The sequence below is a fragment of the Lepisosteus oculatus genome, chromosome 18 (genome assembly GCF_040954835.1).
Source record: "Lepisosteus oculatus isolate fLepOcu1 chromosome 18, fLepOcu1.hap2, whole genome shotgun sequence".
Classification (NCBI taxonomy): domain Eukaryota; kingdom Metazoa; phylum Chordata; class Actinopteri; order Semionotiformes; family Lepisosteidae; genus Lepisosteus; species Lepisosteus oculatus.
The window spans coordinates 21,033,365-21,048,923 of record NC_090713.1 but is presented as its reverse complement, the minus strand read 5'-3'; the positions used below and the strand labels follow the sequence as shown (position 1 = coordinate 21,048,923).

Below are 15,559 nucleotides of genomic sequence, written 5' to 3'. Positions count from 1 at the left end.
GTAGAAAACACGGCCTGAGGGGCTGTTATCACACAGCGATACCGCCCCCCCCCCTCCACCACCTCCACCGGATCGGGGCACTAATGAAATCAAAGCCGGCTTAACACCCCTCCGAGTTCCCCTCGGTAATCCCGGATCCCCAGGAAAGATACAAAAAAAAATCAACCTAATTTGACGCCGGGGCATCTCGGTATGTGCGTGTGTTTGACTGAGTGGCGGAGTGGGAGGGCACAACGTTAGAAATAAACGGGAATTGGGGTGAAAAAAACCGCGATCAGATCTGATAATCCTCTCATTAACCCCCTCACACACACACACACACCTCCCCAGCCCGGCTCTCTCTCTCTCTCTCCGGCCGCCCGCGTGCTGCCGTCCCGCAGTTCAAACCCTAACGGACGGCCCGGACCGCGGCGCGTGCCCGCCTCCCGCCCGCACCGGGGGAGACCGGGGAGGACCAGAGCCTCACAAGGTGGCGGCGGCGGCGGCGGCGACAGACGCGGGCCGCCTTTTCCCTCTCGTTTCACCCCCCAGCACCACAGGCAGCCCCGGTTTCACCCACAGCGGACCCGCCTGTCGTTATCATTCGCGGCAGCGGCGAACGGGGCGACACCCGCGGCGCTTTACCTGCGCAGGGGGCTCCAGTAACAGACGACTGTCTCTCTCCCTCCCTCTCTCTCTCTCTGTCCTTATTACAAGCGCTGCCTTTTTAAAAAAAAAAACAGAGACGGGCTCTGAGGACAGGCGTCTCTTCCCGACGTGTGACAGCGCGACCACCACCACCACCACACCAACGACGACAAAAAAAAAAGAAAAATAGCGAGACGGGTCCCCGAAGGCTCTCCGCGCCCGGAGCCAGACGCGTCTGACACATCCCGACCCGCTGTCCCAGACAAAGGCAGCCCTCGCCACCGCCACCGCCACGCCGAGGCCAGCGCATCATAAATCTCAGGCGGTTAAAAAAAACAACAACAACCACCCCCCCAAAAAAAACATCAATCGATCCATCGGCCGCCAACAAAGCTGCGCAAGCGCCGGCGTCCGCCGAGCGGGCGAGACATTGCCGGCGGAGCGACGTCGTTTTTGGTCCGGACGGCACACGTCCTTACCTCAAGCCTGGTGGGGGTCAGGGTGCCTTCGCGGCGGCGGCGCCTCCTCTCGCTTTGCGATCAGGTGAAAGAAAGGAGAGGAAACGGGGAGAGATGAGCGCAGGCAGGCAGGCAGGCAGGGAGGGAGGGAGGGGGTCCCTCTTCAGGCTCCGCTGCGCACCCCCTCAACAACAAAAAAAGCCCCCCAAAACCCTGCAATCTACAGCCTCGATTTCCCGGTCCTTCCCTGCGCCTGTGTGTTTTTTTTGTTGTTGTTGTTGATTGCTTTAATTCCCAGTCCCCGGGCTTTTAAATCTGCGCTCTCTCCTCTGCCTCTTCAGCGGGGCTGGTGCAGCAGCAGCAGCGCCGCATGTTTTGGAAGCATTTATCAAATCTCCCCCCCCCACCACCACCAAAACCACGGAGGAAAAAAAAAAGAGAAGAAGCGTGCGGCAGGAGGAAAAAAAAACCCAGCAGCGGTTGGAAACCTCGTCTTGTCTCTCTCTTTCTTTCTTTCTTTTCCTCCTCGATTCAATCAATCAATCAGCCGCTGTTGTGCGTGTGCGCTTGGCGCGCCGTCCCTCTGCAATGAATGAACGGCCGAGCGACGGGCGCTCGTTCACGCTCTCGCTCGCTCTCTCTCTCACGCACGCAGGCACGCACACGTACACGCGCGGGTGCGAGCACGCACGCCCCCCCCTTCGGCGTTGAAGATAACAGCCTCGTCCAATTGACGGGGTCGGGAGTCCCGTTATCTCTGACGCTGCACCCCCCTCAACCCGCGCACAGAACTGGGTCTTCGAGCCCTGATTTGTATGTTCATGCAGAAAATGCAGGTATTGTCTCCCCGGTGATTTTTCGGTCCGACGTGCGACCCCCCGCGTCTGGCGGACGGTATACGGCTCTCCGGGTCTGTCGGGGCTGCAGATAAGCTGGGGGGGGGCATCGGCTCACACGCTGCCGGCTCCGCATAGTCCCCAGCGGGCACAGCTCCCCGCCTCTTTCTGTGGGCTCACCTGGAGAGCACAGGAGCACGGCGACAACCGGCTTTCAACCCGAGCACACTGGCGCTTTCCTGTCGGCGACTGCGTGTGTGACTCTCCTGCCCGGCCCGGCTGCGTGAACGCCCGTGGCTTTAGATGAACGCCACAGCCGAATTGATGGGGATCGGGGCGCCGGGGCCCAAGCGGTGACCCTGTAGGTCAAGGAGGTGTCGTACAAACGTGTTGACCGCATCTACCCTGCCCAGAACGTGGTCGTGCACGGCTCAGAAGCGAACGAAGGAGAGCACCGTGTCTTTTGCGAAAGCAGTCCGGTTAAAACTGTTTAAAACACTCTGGACTGACCTGCGCAAGTACACAAAGAAGGATGCCGATATTGACGTTTCTTTCGGAGAAATCGGTGTTATTTTAGTTTTTAATCCCATCCAAAAATACCAAAATATCATTTTGTCATTGATTTAGTCGTTATACCTGCTCCTGAGTATAGACATGACATGGTTTGGGAAATGACCTACATTTGAACAATTTAAAAATAGGCTTAAGAGCGTATCTGCAGACCATTTCTAAATGTAAGAACACGAAAGCTGTCCGTAGCCTATTTTTATTCACATCATTCACTCTTTTTTGGGGTGTAAAATGCAGCATTACCCCTGATGATGTTATACGTACTCTTGTGCGTATTGTACACATATATTATTGCAACAAAAAAGTTGAAAAAATATCACTTTCCTAGATATCTCGAAGGAAAATCATAATCGTAATCTTAAAAGTGCTCCCTTATGTTCAGAGCATATCCTGTTGTTTCGGTCACTCAATAATTTATAGATTATTGAAAAATCCACAGAGAATCGGCTTCATCGACTTGGTGTTGGGCAGCATGTTACAGACACCCACCACCCTTTGTGCAAAGCAGCGCTTGTCAAACGTTCCTGCCTCTTTATTTGACGCAAAGGCTAAAAGAAGCGCTAACGGGAACGTAATTTGTGTCCTTTTGAGCCGCCAGTTATGATGTTTTGTGTATTACACACCCTTTCCGAGTGGAGTCGCTCGCAGCGACGACGACGACTCCTCGCCCCCCCCGGAAGACACGCCCCCGCCCCGTCAGAGCCAATCACCTTTCGGCACGCTGCGCAGTGCCTGCTGGGAGAGCGAACGCCGAGTGGAGGAGCGGCACGTGTTTCGCTGACGTCACCGCAGGCGCCCCGGAAGTCGCAGGACCTGGCTGTTTTGCTTAGACCCCGCCCCCCCCCCCCCGACCGACTCCCCGCAACTCGTCCCCAGCGCCCGGGGCGTGGAAAGAACGCAATGCAAAGCGCTGCTTCTGTAACCCCCTCCAAGAAAACCACCCCTGTGCCCCCCCCCCGGTCGCCAGGGCAATATCTCGGCGCCGAGACTTCAGGAGCGTGTATAAAATCCATCACAGTTTGTTTACATTCCGGGGAGGGCAGCCATAAGCGCGCCGTGTACCCTGCGCTGTCTTAAAGCGGGGCTGTGTGTGTTCCGTACCTCGCTCTGAGAGCACACACACACACAGAGTCGCTATGAATCACGGGCCATGCTTTCCCCAGCCCGGGGGTCACGGAGGAGCCAGGGGTTGGCAACGCGCGATTGTTATTGTTCGAGTATTGATTGACGCTGCGGCTGCCAACGTTGTCTTTCTATACAGAAAGGGCCGGAATGTGGCGCCCCCCCCCCCCCAGCAACCTCGGGGATTGGGTGGGCTTGGAAGAGCAAGCAAGGCTCTAGGAGTCGGGGGAGTTTGAGGAGCGGTGGGCCCTGCTGGGCAGCCGGAACCAGAACCAGTCCTTATAAGGGCAGAGCAGCTGGCTGGGGCTGCCTATACACCAGGTGGGAGCGGGACCCCTGCCCAGTCGGCGGTCTCGGCACGGTGAAGGCGGGGCTCGGGCCTGTTCACCCGTAGAGTCGATCCCCCGTCTACACTGCGCCCCGGCGCCGGAGGGGGGTCAACCGCCCCCTTCTTAACATGAATCCAGCGTTCAGAGCTGTGGTACCTGCCTGTTTCTTTGGCGTGCTCACTGCAGTTATATATACGTCATCCGCCACTCTGCAACTCCCCACTGGCAGCCCCACTGGAGCTCAGCAGAGGGGTGAGCCTGGCCAGTACCTGGAGGGGGAGACTCCTGGGAGAGCTGAGGCTGCTGCTGGAAGAGGTGTTAGTGGGGGCCAGCAGGGGGCGCTCACCCTGCGGTCTGTGTGGGTCCTAACGCCCCAGTATAGTGACGGGGGACACTAGACTGTAAACAGGCGCCGTCCTTCGGATGAGACGTCAAACCGAGGTCCTGACTCTCTGTGGTCATTAAAAACCCCAGGGTGTTTCTCGAGAAGAGTAGGGGTGTTACCCCAGTGTCCTGGCCCAATTTCCCATTGGCCCTTACCAATCATGGCCTCCTAATAATCCCCATCTATGAATAGGCTCCATCACTCTGCTCTCCTCCCCACTGAGAGCTGGTGTGTGGGGTGTGGACGGGGACATCATCCAGGTGGGGCTGCACACTGGTGGTGGTGGAGGGGATCCCCATTACCTGTAAAGCGCTTTGAGTGGAGTGTCCAGAAAAGCGCTATATAAGTGTAAGCAATTATTATTATTATTATAAATCATGCGCTTGGCTGGGCCATTCATGACATCGAGGGGAGAAAGGGGGCTCCTGTCTCAGAGATTGAGGTACTGTGTGGCCTTCTGGTAAGGTGGACCTAATAAAATGGCCAGAGGGGTGGGTGTGTGTGTGTGACTGGAGGCCCATTCTCTGTGGTATGTCTGTTCTAATCCGACATGACAAAAGCCAGCGAGAGCCCAGCGCAGAATAACAGTGGGGGTTACTGGCCGTCTGGCCAGCGCAGTGCTTACACAACCCGACTTTCTGCAGATCCCAGCAAATTGTGTCTGTCCCCCCTCCCCCCACTAGCAGGCCCCCCAGATACAGCCTGGTGCTGCCCACCTTGTGTGGCAGTGTGTGACTGGGCCGGGGGGGGGGGGTGCATGTGTTAGGTTTGGCAAGGGGGGGTGTGTGTGTGAGGGGGGGGGGGTGCGTGAGTCTGCAAATTCCAATGCAATTATCTCCTTCCTGTTTTTGCAAACTACACAAATCCTGCAAACACAACTCCCCCCCCCCACCCACACTCCCCGACACACACACACACACACACCAGAAATGATTGGCTGGGTGAATCCAGTGGTCTGGTGGCCTCTAATCCCAGAACCTATCTGACTGGACTCTCAGTCCTGCAGTTTCGCAGTTCTAACCCAGAGACCTGTGTTTCTGGACACAGACACTGGACACAGGCAGACCTGGCTGCCCAGAGAGGACAGGCTCAGTGACCACAGCCTGGACACACACACACACACTGGACTCAGGCAGATGTGGCTGCCCAGAGAGGACAGGCTCAGTGACCACAGCCTGGACACACACACACTGGACACAGGCAGACCTGGCTGCCCAGAGAGGACAGGCTCAGTGACCACAGCCTGGACACACACACTGGACACAGACAGAGAGGACAGGCTCAGTGACCACAGCCTGGACACACACACACTGGACACAGGCAGACCTGGCTGCCCAGAGAGGACAGGCTCAGTGACCACAGCCTGGACACACACACACTGGACACAGACAGAGAGGACAGGCTCAGTGAAAACACCCTGGACACAGACAGAGAGGACAGGCTCAATGACCACAGCCTGGCCATAGAAACTGGACACAACAGACCTGGCTGTCCAGAGAGGACAGGCTCAGCAGGCTGTGCTCCCATTGCCAGCGGGGAGAAGCAGAGACAGAGGTGCACTTCCTACTGCACTGTGAGAAATATTCTGGGATCAGACAGAGATTCTTCCCTCAAATAATTCTAATCCCAGAATTCCCACACCTGCCACCTTCCAGAACAGCTCCCGATCCTACTGGGGGAGGAAACTCAAAAGAGCTGCTGCCCAACGTGTGATCGTCTGTCACAGCCCAGAAACAGCAGATCGTACTGTAGTGTCTTGTAAACGTCTAATATAAATGTTTTTCGTTCTAAATGTCTTGTAATTGTTCTTACTTTGGGAATACTGTAATTCACCAGCCACGCCGATAAAGCTCTTTGAGTGTGACTTTGAGGAGAGAGAAAGGAGGAAGAGGAGAGAGAGAGAGTGAGGAAGACTCCTGTGCCAGTACAGACCCAGGGCTCGAACCCGGGCTGGGCTGGTGTTTCTGACCCCGGAGCAGTGGATGCCAGAGTGGAACGTAACAAAACAAAATAACGGGCAGGCAGAATGATTACAGGAAGCACGAAAACAGCAGCAGGTGTTCCAGTTTCAGTTTAATGCTTTTTAACACAGATTTACACAGGGACATTGCACAGACCCACGGAGTAGTCACCAAAGATCCCAGTTTGATCCAAGCGGTTCGTGTTACTTCACTAGTTTCCTGAGGAATCCTGCTACTGGTTCTGCCTGGGTTGCCAACAGGCTTTCTGTTTCGAAAGAGTTAAAGAACGACTGTTCTTGAGAAGGATGCTCATTGGTTTGAGAGTTCGTTCGGCGACCCAGTTCAACCCTGAAATACATCAGAAGCACTCAAGGAACAGTCCAACAAGGTGGGGGGGGGTCTTTTCACAGAATGTCTTATACAGAAATAATCATGTAGTTGGCAGTTTCACGTGAATTGATTTCTGGAGGATAATCAGCTGTCCTCCCGGTCTAACAAGACCAGACCTGAACCCCTGGACCAGCTGTCCTCCTGGTCTAACAAGACCAGACCTGAACCCCTGGACCAGCTGTCCTCCCGGTCTAACAAGACTGGATCTGAACCACCAGACCAGCTGTCCTCCTGGTCTAACAAGACCAGACCTGAAGCGCAGGATCAGCTGTCCTCCCGGTCTAACAAGACTGGATCTGAACCACCAGACCAGCTGTCCTCCTGGTCTAACAAGACCAGACCTGAACCGCAGGACCAGCTGTCCTCCCAGTCCAACAAGACCGGACATGGACCACCGGACCAGCTGTCCTCCCGGTCTAACAAGACCGGACCTGGACCACCGGACCAGCTGTCCATCTCTAAAGAAGCTCTGATTCCTCTGCTTGCTTCTGGTTTCCATGGGATTGAATCCATCAGGGCCGAAAGTCCAGGGGTCCCACCCTCTGGTTGGGGGGTCCAGGGGTGGTTGTCAAGAGGCACCTCAGACAGTGAGGGTGGCTGAAAACACCGTTGGAAAAAGGGGGCTCCAATCCGTCCCCCCCAACCTCCCCAAATCCCAATCACATCAAATCTCAACCCCACCCAACAGCACCCAGGCAGAAACGGTCGGAGAATCCCTCGGGATCTGTGGAGGAACGCCGCGTGGCACAGCGGCCCCGGTCAGTACTTGGTGGTGAAGGATTTGAACTCGAGAGCCGGGATCTCCCGCTCGTTGCTGAAGGTGGCCTTGTCGATGCGGGACATCGGGCTTCCTATCCTTCTCAGCCAGTCCTTCCTGTTGGGATGGGGAACACAGGGGTAGACCGTTACAAAAATGATCCCATCTACCCGTCCGTCCATATTCCAACTGCTCATTCCCGGAAAATCGCCCATGAGCCCAGAGGACCATTTCCCTGTCCCACAGTCCCCAGCTCCTCCTGGGGGGGGGTTCCCAGGCCAGCCGGGAGAGAGACTCCCATCCGCATGACCTCTTCCCAGCGGGCTGCGCACAGTCACAAGAATCCGAATCGGGAATTCGTCTTCTCCCGTGTCCCAGATGGAAAAGCGTCCCGGGCCTTGCCCCCCCAGGAGGAGGCATGTCCCAACGCCCGATCGAGAAGAAAGCAGAGTGGCTGCGTGGGGGAAAAAAAAAAAACAGGGGGCAACATGCAGACTCCACACAGTCAGGCATCTGCCCAGAATCACACAGATGGGGAAACTGCTGGTTGAGTGTGACGCCTCCCTCCATAAAAATATGAACCCTAATTTGTCCAGGAATTCTCTCTGCCAAGTGAGTCGCGGGGGTGCCGAGAGTCATCAGCCAGGTCAGGCTTGGACAGCACGAGGTGCGCCGCGGCTCATCCGCGCGGGGGACAGGGGTCAGATCTCGCGTTGCAAGACCGGGTGCTGGGCGGGGGGCCATGACGCTAACGGGACAGGCGCACCGGGGGCCTCGGAGGAACGTCTCCCGCGAATCCGTCTGAGAGACAGCGGACGACAAGCGAAACACCTGCGGACAACAGTATAAATGCTAAGGGGCGGGGGGGGGGGGGGCTCTCCTTTACACTAAGAGAGGCGGATGTCTGGAACGAGCAATCCCCCCCCAAGGATAAGTTGCTGAGGCGAATCCTCTGGGTGTCCTTCAGGAAGTGATTGGGAGAGGTGTCCGGATCAATACGTTCCCGAACAACGAAATGATCCCGGCTCTGCGGCCCAGTTCTGCAGCTGGGTATAAATACTTACTCAAAGTATCCCTGGCAGCGTGAAAGAAAGCTATAACACGAAAAAGGTGACAAAGAGACCCCACACACACACACACCACAGAAAACTGAATTCTCGTTGTTTCAGAGGTTTCTGAACTGGAAAAATGAGCCTTTCAGTGCAGACTCCAGGAGGAGGTTTGCGAGAGATACTGGGAGAGGCGGAATATTTCTGAAACCCGACTTTACGCAGGAGTATGATACAGGCAGACTTTCTACTCATTTAGACTTGGAATGCTTGAGCTTGTGAGATGACTGGACACACTTTTACCGGTTACCTTTGTATGTTAATGAAAAATAAGTTAAAAACAGGCAGCCAGCGCACAGCGGGTTAACTCCCCCCTGCAGCCTGCGACCCACTAAACAGGGATATATTTAAAAAATCGCGTTCCGAGAGAAGCTTCCCCGGACGGCCTATTTCTGGCGCCTTCCCTCTCCTTCTCTCCTTTTCTGCCTTTTTCCTCCCAACAGGCCGCTCAAGGTCACCGCGCCCCAGTTTGGACTGGAACACAGTCGGCTCGAACGAAACCAGGACAGGGGCTGGGGGAGGCGGTGACTGGGGGGGGGTGTGTGCGCGCGCGCGCTCGGGGTTAGCACACGTGTCTGTGTGTGTGTGTGTGTCTGTGTGTCTGTGTGTGTTTTAAGAGCAGCCACCTGACGTGGGGAGACACATCTCCCGGTTCCGGCCACTAACGAGCCGCTAACGAGGTGCTAACGAGCGTCTCTCTCTCTCGCAGGGGCCCGGGTGGGTAGGACTGTTGTGATGAGGATGAAACAGGCCCGCAGATGGCCCCACTCCTGAAACACGGCAGCGCAGTTCGGCCTCCTGCCCGCCCTCAGACAGAGGTTGCTGTTGTAGCACGCAGGCCACACACACACACGCGCGTGCGCCAGGCTGAGGGATAATAATTATAATGTTGGTATACAGCGCCTCTCAAGGTGAGGTTTGAGTGCGGCTCTGTGCGGGCTGCTAGCTAGCTCATCCACAGACCTGGAGGGGCAGGCTGGGCGAACCAGGGTCTCGAAAGGAGGGCAGTGGGGGCAGTACAGCCCAGGTCCTGCAGGGGGCACTGTGTCAGCAGCGGGTACTAGGTCTCACTAAAGCAGCATTGCCTGTAAAGGCTGGGATGGAGCCAGTTACCGACACACACACACACACACACACACACACGGGACTCGGACAGGACACCCAGCTTGAGTCCAGGCCCATCGCCCTGAGTGCGTCCCGCAAAGCACCGCGTGCGGCCCTGCCCCAGATCCCCGCCACCCAGTGGGACTGCCGGCCCAGCCCAATTAACAGCCCCTCTAATTGGAAGCAGAACGAGGCGCCCCCACGGGGGACCCCTCGCCCCGGAATGCAGGCCCTTGCCTCAAAACGCCGCTTCCTGTCACGCCCACCCCCTCCCCCAAACTCCAGGAAGGGGGACTTGATCTCTTCGGTCGCCGTGGCCGCCCCCATCTGAAGAGGCAGGTTGAAAAATGTGGCGCGCCCCAGACGGGGGGTTCGAATGCGCCGCCCGCTGCCCAAGCCGAGACCCACAATTTCACCCCCAGCCGGGTGGGCTGCGGTGGGCCGGTCTCGTCTCGACGACCCCGCTAATTAGCAATTAAAGAAACGAGGAGAGGGCGGCGGCAGGGGCTCTGGAAAGCGCCGCGCTGGGAGCTGTTTAAATTAATCCGTCACGGATTCAGGCGCGTCGCCAGAGGGCTATCCTCATTTTCCTGGAGGGGAAGGGGGGGTGGAGACCCCTCTACACCCCCAGGAGTCATCCAAGCAGAGAGCAACAAACGCCTCGTCAGGCATCCAGGCATGTCTGCGCCAGGCGGAGGAAGAGAGGGAGGACTCCAACACCGTCGCGCTGGAAGCGAAAGGCTTCACGCTTCAGAATGTCTCCGGTCGCACGGCGCCCTCTAGTGGCCCCCCTCGGGATACACAGCCGCAGGCCCGAGGCGGAGAAGCGCTCTCGGCTCTGCAGGAAGCAGGGTGTGTTCTCCCCCCCCCCTACCCCAGACCCCCGGTTCTCTCCCCTGTGACCCCTCATCCCTCAGCGGGAGGCCCTGCCACATGAACCTCTCATCTATAAGGCTTTACATGGCTTGGCACCTCAATACCTGTCTGAACTTTTATCGCCCTGCTCCCCACCTCGCAACCTCCGCTCTTCGAATTCTGCCCTCCTTACTGCCCCCCCAAGCCCCGTCTACATTGTAGGGGTGACAGGGCCTTCTCCTGTTATGCCCCCAAGCTCTGGAACTCTCTGCCCAAGGATATCAGAGAGTCACCTTCTCTAAACTCCTTCAAATCCAGACTGCAGACCCTCTTCTTCAGAAGAGCCTTTACTGAACTGGTTCCATTCTTCACCCCTCTGCTCTTCTTAGTACCACCTTCCACGGTCTCCTCTATTGTTATTGTTGTATTGTTGTAATTATAATTGTGTCCTATCTTGTGAAATCTTCTTAATTATTGTTGTAGTCTTCTTATTTATTGTTATTGTCATCCTGTAAAGCGCTTTGAGAAGCCACCTTTAAAGGCGCTATATAAAATAAAGTTTTTTATTATTATTATTATTATTATTATCTGCGCAGGAGCACAGCGGAAACCCAGGAAAGAGCTACAGACGTGTCAGGGATTCATCATCGTGCTGTACATCCTGGCTGGCTGTGATTGTCGTCGTTCGTCAGGCCCTCTTTTGTAGCGTGCTGTGCACTGTGGGTGGAAGCGTGGCCTGCTGTCCTGTGCACGTCCCGAGACGATCCCCCTGGACAAGCGCAGGTGGCGCATGAACTCCTGTCCTCCAGCGACCTGACGTCAAGCCTCTGTCCGCTCTGTGGGCCTCTATCACCCTGGGGGACTGGGGCTCACCTGGAAGACCTGGGTGGGAATGTGGCCCTCTGGGACCTGGAGTGACCATCAGTGATGTAATTTGGGGCCAGAGGAGGTGTTTGGGGGTGGGGATGGGGGGGGGCACGTGAAGGAGAACAAGAGGTCCCGATGAGACACGATGGGGAACAGATCAGGGCCTGGGGGATCAGAGAGGGGGATGCAGGAAGCAGGAAGAGGGGGTGCTATGTCACAGATTGCAGGGAGCTGTGGGGCGGGCTAGGTCAGAGGGGTCACTCACATGATCTCCACGACGTCCTGGGGCCCCTGCACCTGGCCCTCCACGGTGTCCCGGTTGGTGTTCCTCACCCAGCCCACCAGCTTGAGCCTGCGGCCCTGCTCCTCTGTGTACTGACAGACAGACAGACAGACAGACACTGTGATCAGACTCCTCTGTGTACTGACAGACAGACAGACAGACACTGTGATCAGACTCCTCTGTGTACTGACACAGACAGACAGACACTGTGATCATACTCCTCTGTGTACTGACACAGACAGACAGACACTGTGATCAGACTCCTCTGTGTACTGACACAGACAGACAGACACTGTGATCAGACTCCTCTGTGTACTGACAGACAGACAGACAGACAGACACTGTGATCAGACTCCTCTGTGTACTGACAGACAGACAGACATTGTGATCAGACTCCTCTGTGTACTGACAGACAGACAGACACTGTGATCAGACTCCTCTGTGTACTGACAGACAGACAGACAGACACCGTGATCAGACTCCTCTGTGTACTGACAGACAGACAGACACTGTGATCAGACTCCTCTGTGTCCTGACAGACAGACTACAGTCAGACGATCACTGCTGAAGAATCTGCAGGAGCCTCCTTCAGGACACTGGCTGGAGGGTGAGTTTCTGAGCTCAAACGTGACCCAGTTCCCTCGGGGCTCGTCTGGGACGTACCTTTCTGAAGAACACGCCTGCGGGAGGGGGGTGGAGAGGAAGAGCTCCGTCAAAACCGGCACCGGACCGGACCGGACCGCAGCTCGCAAGCCCACAGCGGGAACCCAGAGCTTCGCCGAACACCAGGCCCCTCGGAGGGGGGACACGCGTTTCTCCGGACGCGGCCACAGGAAGCCCCCAGCAAACGCACACACGCCAGCCCCCCCCCCGAGCCTGGGCCGGCCCGCCACATCTTCTCTGCCGGACCCAAACGTTCAGGGAACCCAAGAGCTGGAACACCACCTCCAGGGGGCAGGTCAGCGCTGCAGACTTGTGGCCTCAGAGGAAGAGTTTTAGCATTTACCCACACGTTCACATGTACAAAATAGGAACCATTTCTTCTTGCTAATATTTTTTGTTCTGCCTAGTGACAGGAGGCAAGGATCAACAGCAGGCACATGGTTCGATCTGTTGATGCCCACGCTAGAACCACAGAAGGTTTAGCTAAACATCACACCTTCTATTGGTATACTTCCTTCAGACCAAATAAAAAGGGGAAATGTCATTTCTTAAACAAAATAAAGGGTACAAGCCAGCTGCCACATCACCCTGCAACTCAGCACTGGCAGCCCCACTGGAGCTCAGCAGGTGTGAGCTGGGCCAGTACCTGGAGGGGAGACTCCTGGGAGAGCTGAGGCTGCTGCTGGAGTGGGGCCAGCAGGGGGTGCTCACCCTGTGGTCTGTGTGGGTCCTGATGCCCCAGTATAGTGACGGGGACACTAGACTGTAAACAGGCACCGTCCTTCGGATGAGACGTAAAACTGAGGTCCTGACTCTCTGTGCTCATTAAAAATCCCACGGTGTTTCTTGGAAAGAGTAGGGGTGTAACCCTGGTGTCCTGGCCAAATTTCCCATGCCTCCTAATAATCCCCCTCTATGAATTGGCTACATAACTTTGTTCTATAAAGCTGAACCCGAGTCCAGACTTTTCTTTGACACGTCTTAACCTATCAGCCCATCACATCCTGGGAAAGGCCTCGTCTGCTACTACTTTACAGTCCTCAGGAGGGACGATACGCACTGTACCGGGACTTTCCCCACACTTTGGACAGAACGGCTTTATCCCACAGAGCCTGGCCGTCCCCTAACAATCCGGGTGGCCAGTCCATAATGAAGCTCTCTGATCTATTTCATACCGTAGTTTTCCAGCACATTACTCCAGAGTCGACAGGATACAGCGAACATCAGCGTAATCAGAACAGCGCCGGAGTTCGCCTTCGTAAACCGCGATATACATGGTGTCTTCCAGCAATCTCGCACAAATCACCCAATAACTTACCCGGACCCACCCAAAATACATATATATATTGTAACGCAACGGGGGCTCAGGCGGGCGCCCTTGCCGCATCTGGTCGGCCCCATCCCGACTGGAGGCTCGAACCCGGGCCTTCCGCGTCTCTCTGCAGCGACCTAGCCCCGTGAGCTAAAGAGAGATCTCTCCACAGCCCAGTAGCTGTGGTCCTGCTATCACAGGGAAGGGCGGTGACGTCACCCGCTCTGGTACGCCGGCTCTTACACACAGTGCTTGTCGGCCGTAAGCGTTACAATATATTTGACTGGCATCTATGCGGGGGCCGACTCCTCTCTGAATAATCTCGGGAGTATCAGGACCCCCCACAAACCACTAATTGATATAACGCTGCGTTGCGTTAATTACCGGCGGTCCATGCAATTTATAAACCCCGGCGTGTGTGCAGCGTGCATTGTTATACGGGACACGTCGCCCGCTGGGCCAGGAAATGACAGGTCAATTTTATTGTCTTTCATCGTCACCTCGTCGATAAATAAATGACGCGTTTCCTATTGGTTTTGGTCCCAAAGGCACGTTTGCCCAAAATTCCCATTCTAAGCGAGTCCTTGCGCGCTTTATAGAGCTGTCCATGTAAATAATGTACAGAACCAAGGAAATGAAGACTTTTACTGGGACCATCGTACCTTGCACATCACCGAACACCTCATAGTCCACGGAAACCAGCCCCGACGCAGAACTCATGGTCGTTTTTTACCCTTAAACCACCTATTATATTTACTGCAGTGTCATGCCGGCGCTGACCGAAGGAGGCAGCTGCACTGGACCCGTGTCAGCGACTTTGATTGACAGAAAACCAGACGGCTCAGCAACTGTCACGCTGCCACTGCACAGACAGTTCTTGAGCCAAAATGGCAGCTGCCGCTCTCACCGCCCCCTCCTCCTCCTCCGGGGAGCCCACCCGCCAATCACGGCCCGGGAGCCGCCGTGATGTCACTCCTAAAGGACCAATCACACTGCAGAGTAATATTTGAGTCCGCCAATGAAAGGACAGAGTGGTGTGCAGGTGCCGCGCGTGTAGAGTGTAAACACGGCGCAGGTCGGGGAATTATCGCGTTTGACCCGCGATAAGTGGATCTTTCCCCACAAACAGAACTGTGTTCAATAAAGTCATTAGAGTTCAGTATTTGAAAAATATCGGAGTGGAAAAGCGACTTTTAAAACCACAGTTTCATTTATTTTAACGTATTACTCGCCAAAGAGCGCCATTAGGTCCGTTTCATATTTGTCCATGCGAAAGCAATATTTTATTCGACGTTTGAGTGGAGTTACACACAGAGTGTAGTAGATTACCTGCACAGGCACACCGCAGTGAGCAGCTCCAACAGGTGGTCATCTCCTCCACGGACAGAAGTGACCACACAGATGAACCTAGAAGCCGAATAGCTCATTCCCAGCGCCTCGGAGGGCGAATTTACACTGTACCGGCTGGAAGATGTACAGGACAAAGGGATATCAACATTCAGGAACTTTCAGAAAGTCAGAGTTTGGAAGGAGCCCAGAGGAACACCAGGACCGCCCCAGGGAACGTTTCTGGGACAAACAGCCCTTAACTGAGTTTTCAAATCCTCTGCTTAATCTTAATCGTTTACAACCAGTTTTTGTGCAATATACGCCAGGGACCTGTGCAACACATTTATATTTATATCTATAGTTACATCTTTATTTATATTCATATGTGTGATACGATTTTCTGTGTACTGTTCTGTTCTAGTTTGTTCTTGTGTGTCCGGACTGTGAGTAACTCTTGTATTGTATTGTACTATTATTATATAATTTGTTACACTGTGGCTGTGTTGTGTGTGTTAAGCTGCTGTTGCACTGCAATTTCCCTCATGGGATCAATAAAGTATCTATCTTAATCTGTCCTGATCCCCTTCACTAAGAGGTGACGG

General features: G+C 55.2%; 2 protein-coding genes across 6 annotated transcripts in view; both read right to left on the bottom strand.

Annotated features, from left to right (window-relative positions):
• Window positions 1-1,685, bottom strand: part of sptbn2 (spectrin, beta, non-erythrocytic 2) — a 52,144-nt gene extending 50,459 nt beyond the window's left edge. For 2 of the 4 annotated variants that reach the window (XM_069180216.1, XM_069180220.1), the window contains exon 1: window positions 1,107-1,685. The gene's annotated coding sequence lies outside the window, so the exon portion shown is untranslated. Of the gene's footprint in view, window positions 1-624; window positions 903-1,106 lie in introns of those variants that run through there. The other 2 variants (XM_069180217.1, XM_069180218.1) reach the window with 2 other exon arrangements.
• A 4,700-nt stretch (window positions 1,686-6,385) lies between these two features.
• On the bottom strand, window positions 6,386-14,522 carry LOC102695564 (acylphosphatase-2-like). Of its 2 annotated transcripts, none has more exons than XM_069180215.1 (4): window positions 14,291-14,507; window positions 12,317-12,333; window positions 11,636-11,745; window positions 6,386-7,552 (listed from the first exon to the last, which is right to left on the bottom strand). In XM_069180215.1, exons 1-4 carry the CDS (start codon window positions 14,346-14,348, stop codon window positions 7,438-7,440), a joined length of 300 nt encoding a protein of 99 aa, XP_069036316.1. In that variant the 5' UTR covers window positions 14,349-14,507; the 3' UTR covers window positions 6,386-7,437. The 2 variants fall into 2 exon arrangements, with proteins under 2 accessions (XP_069036316.1, XP_069036315.1); XM_069180214.1 differs by lacking the exon at window positions 6,386-7,552 and adding an exon at window positions 7,915-8,266 and having other exon boundaries at window positions 14,291-14,522.
• Window positions 14,523-15,559: the final 1,037 nt, after the last annotated feature.

What these genes read in the sequence shown, in the direction of transcription:
- LOC102695564 (XM_069180214.1), bottom strand. Translation starts at nt 14,348, where the DNA reads ATGAGTTCTGCGTCGGGGCTGGTTTCCGTGGACTATGAGGTGTTCGGT. An exon ending in CAGGACGTCGTGGAGATCAT is followed by an intron (nt 8,267 to 11,635) that starts GTGAGTGACCCC and finishes TGTTGTCCGCAG; the next exon opens with GTGTTTCGCTTGTCGTCCGC.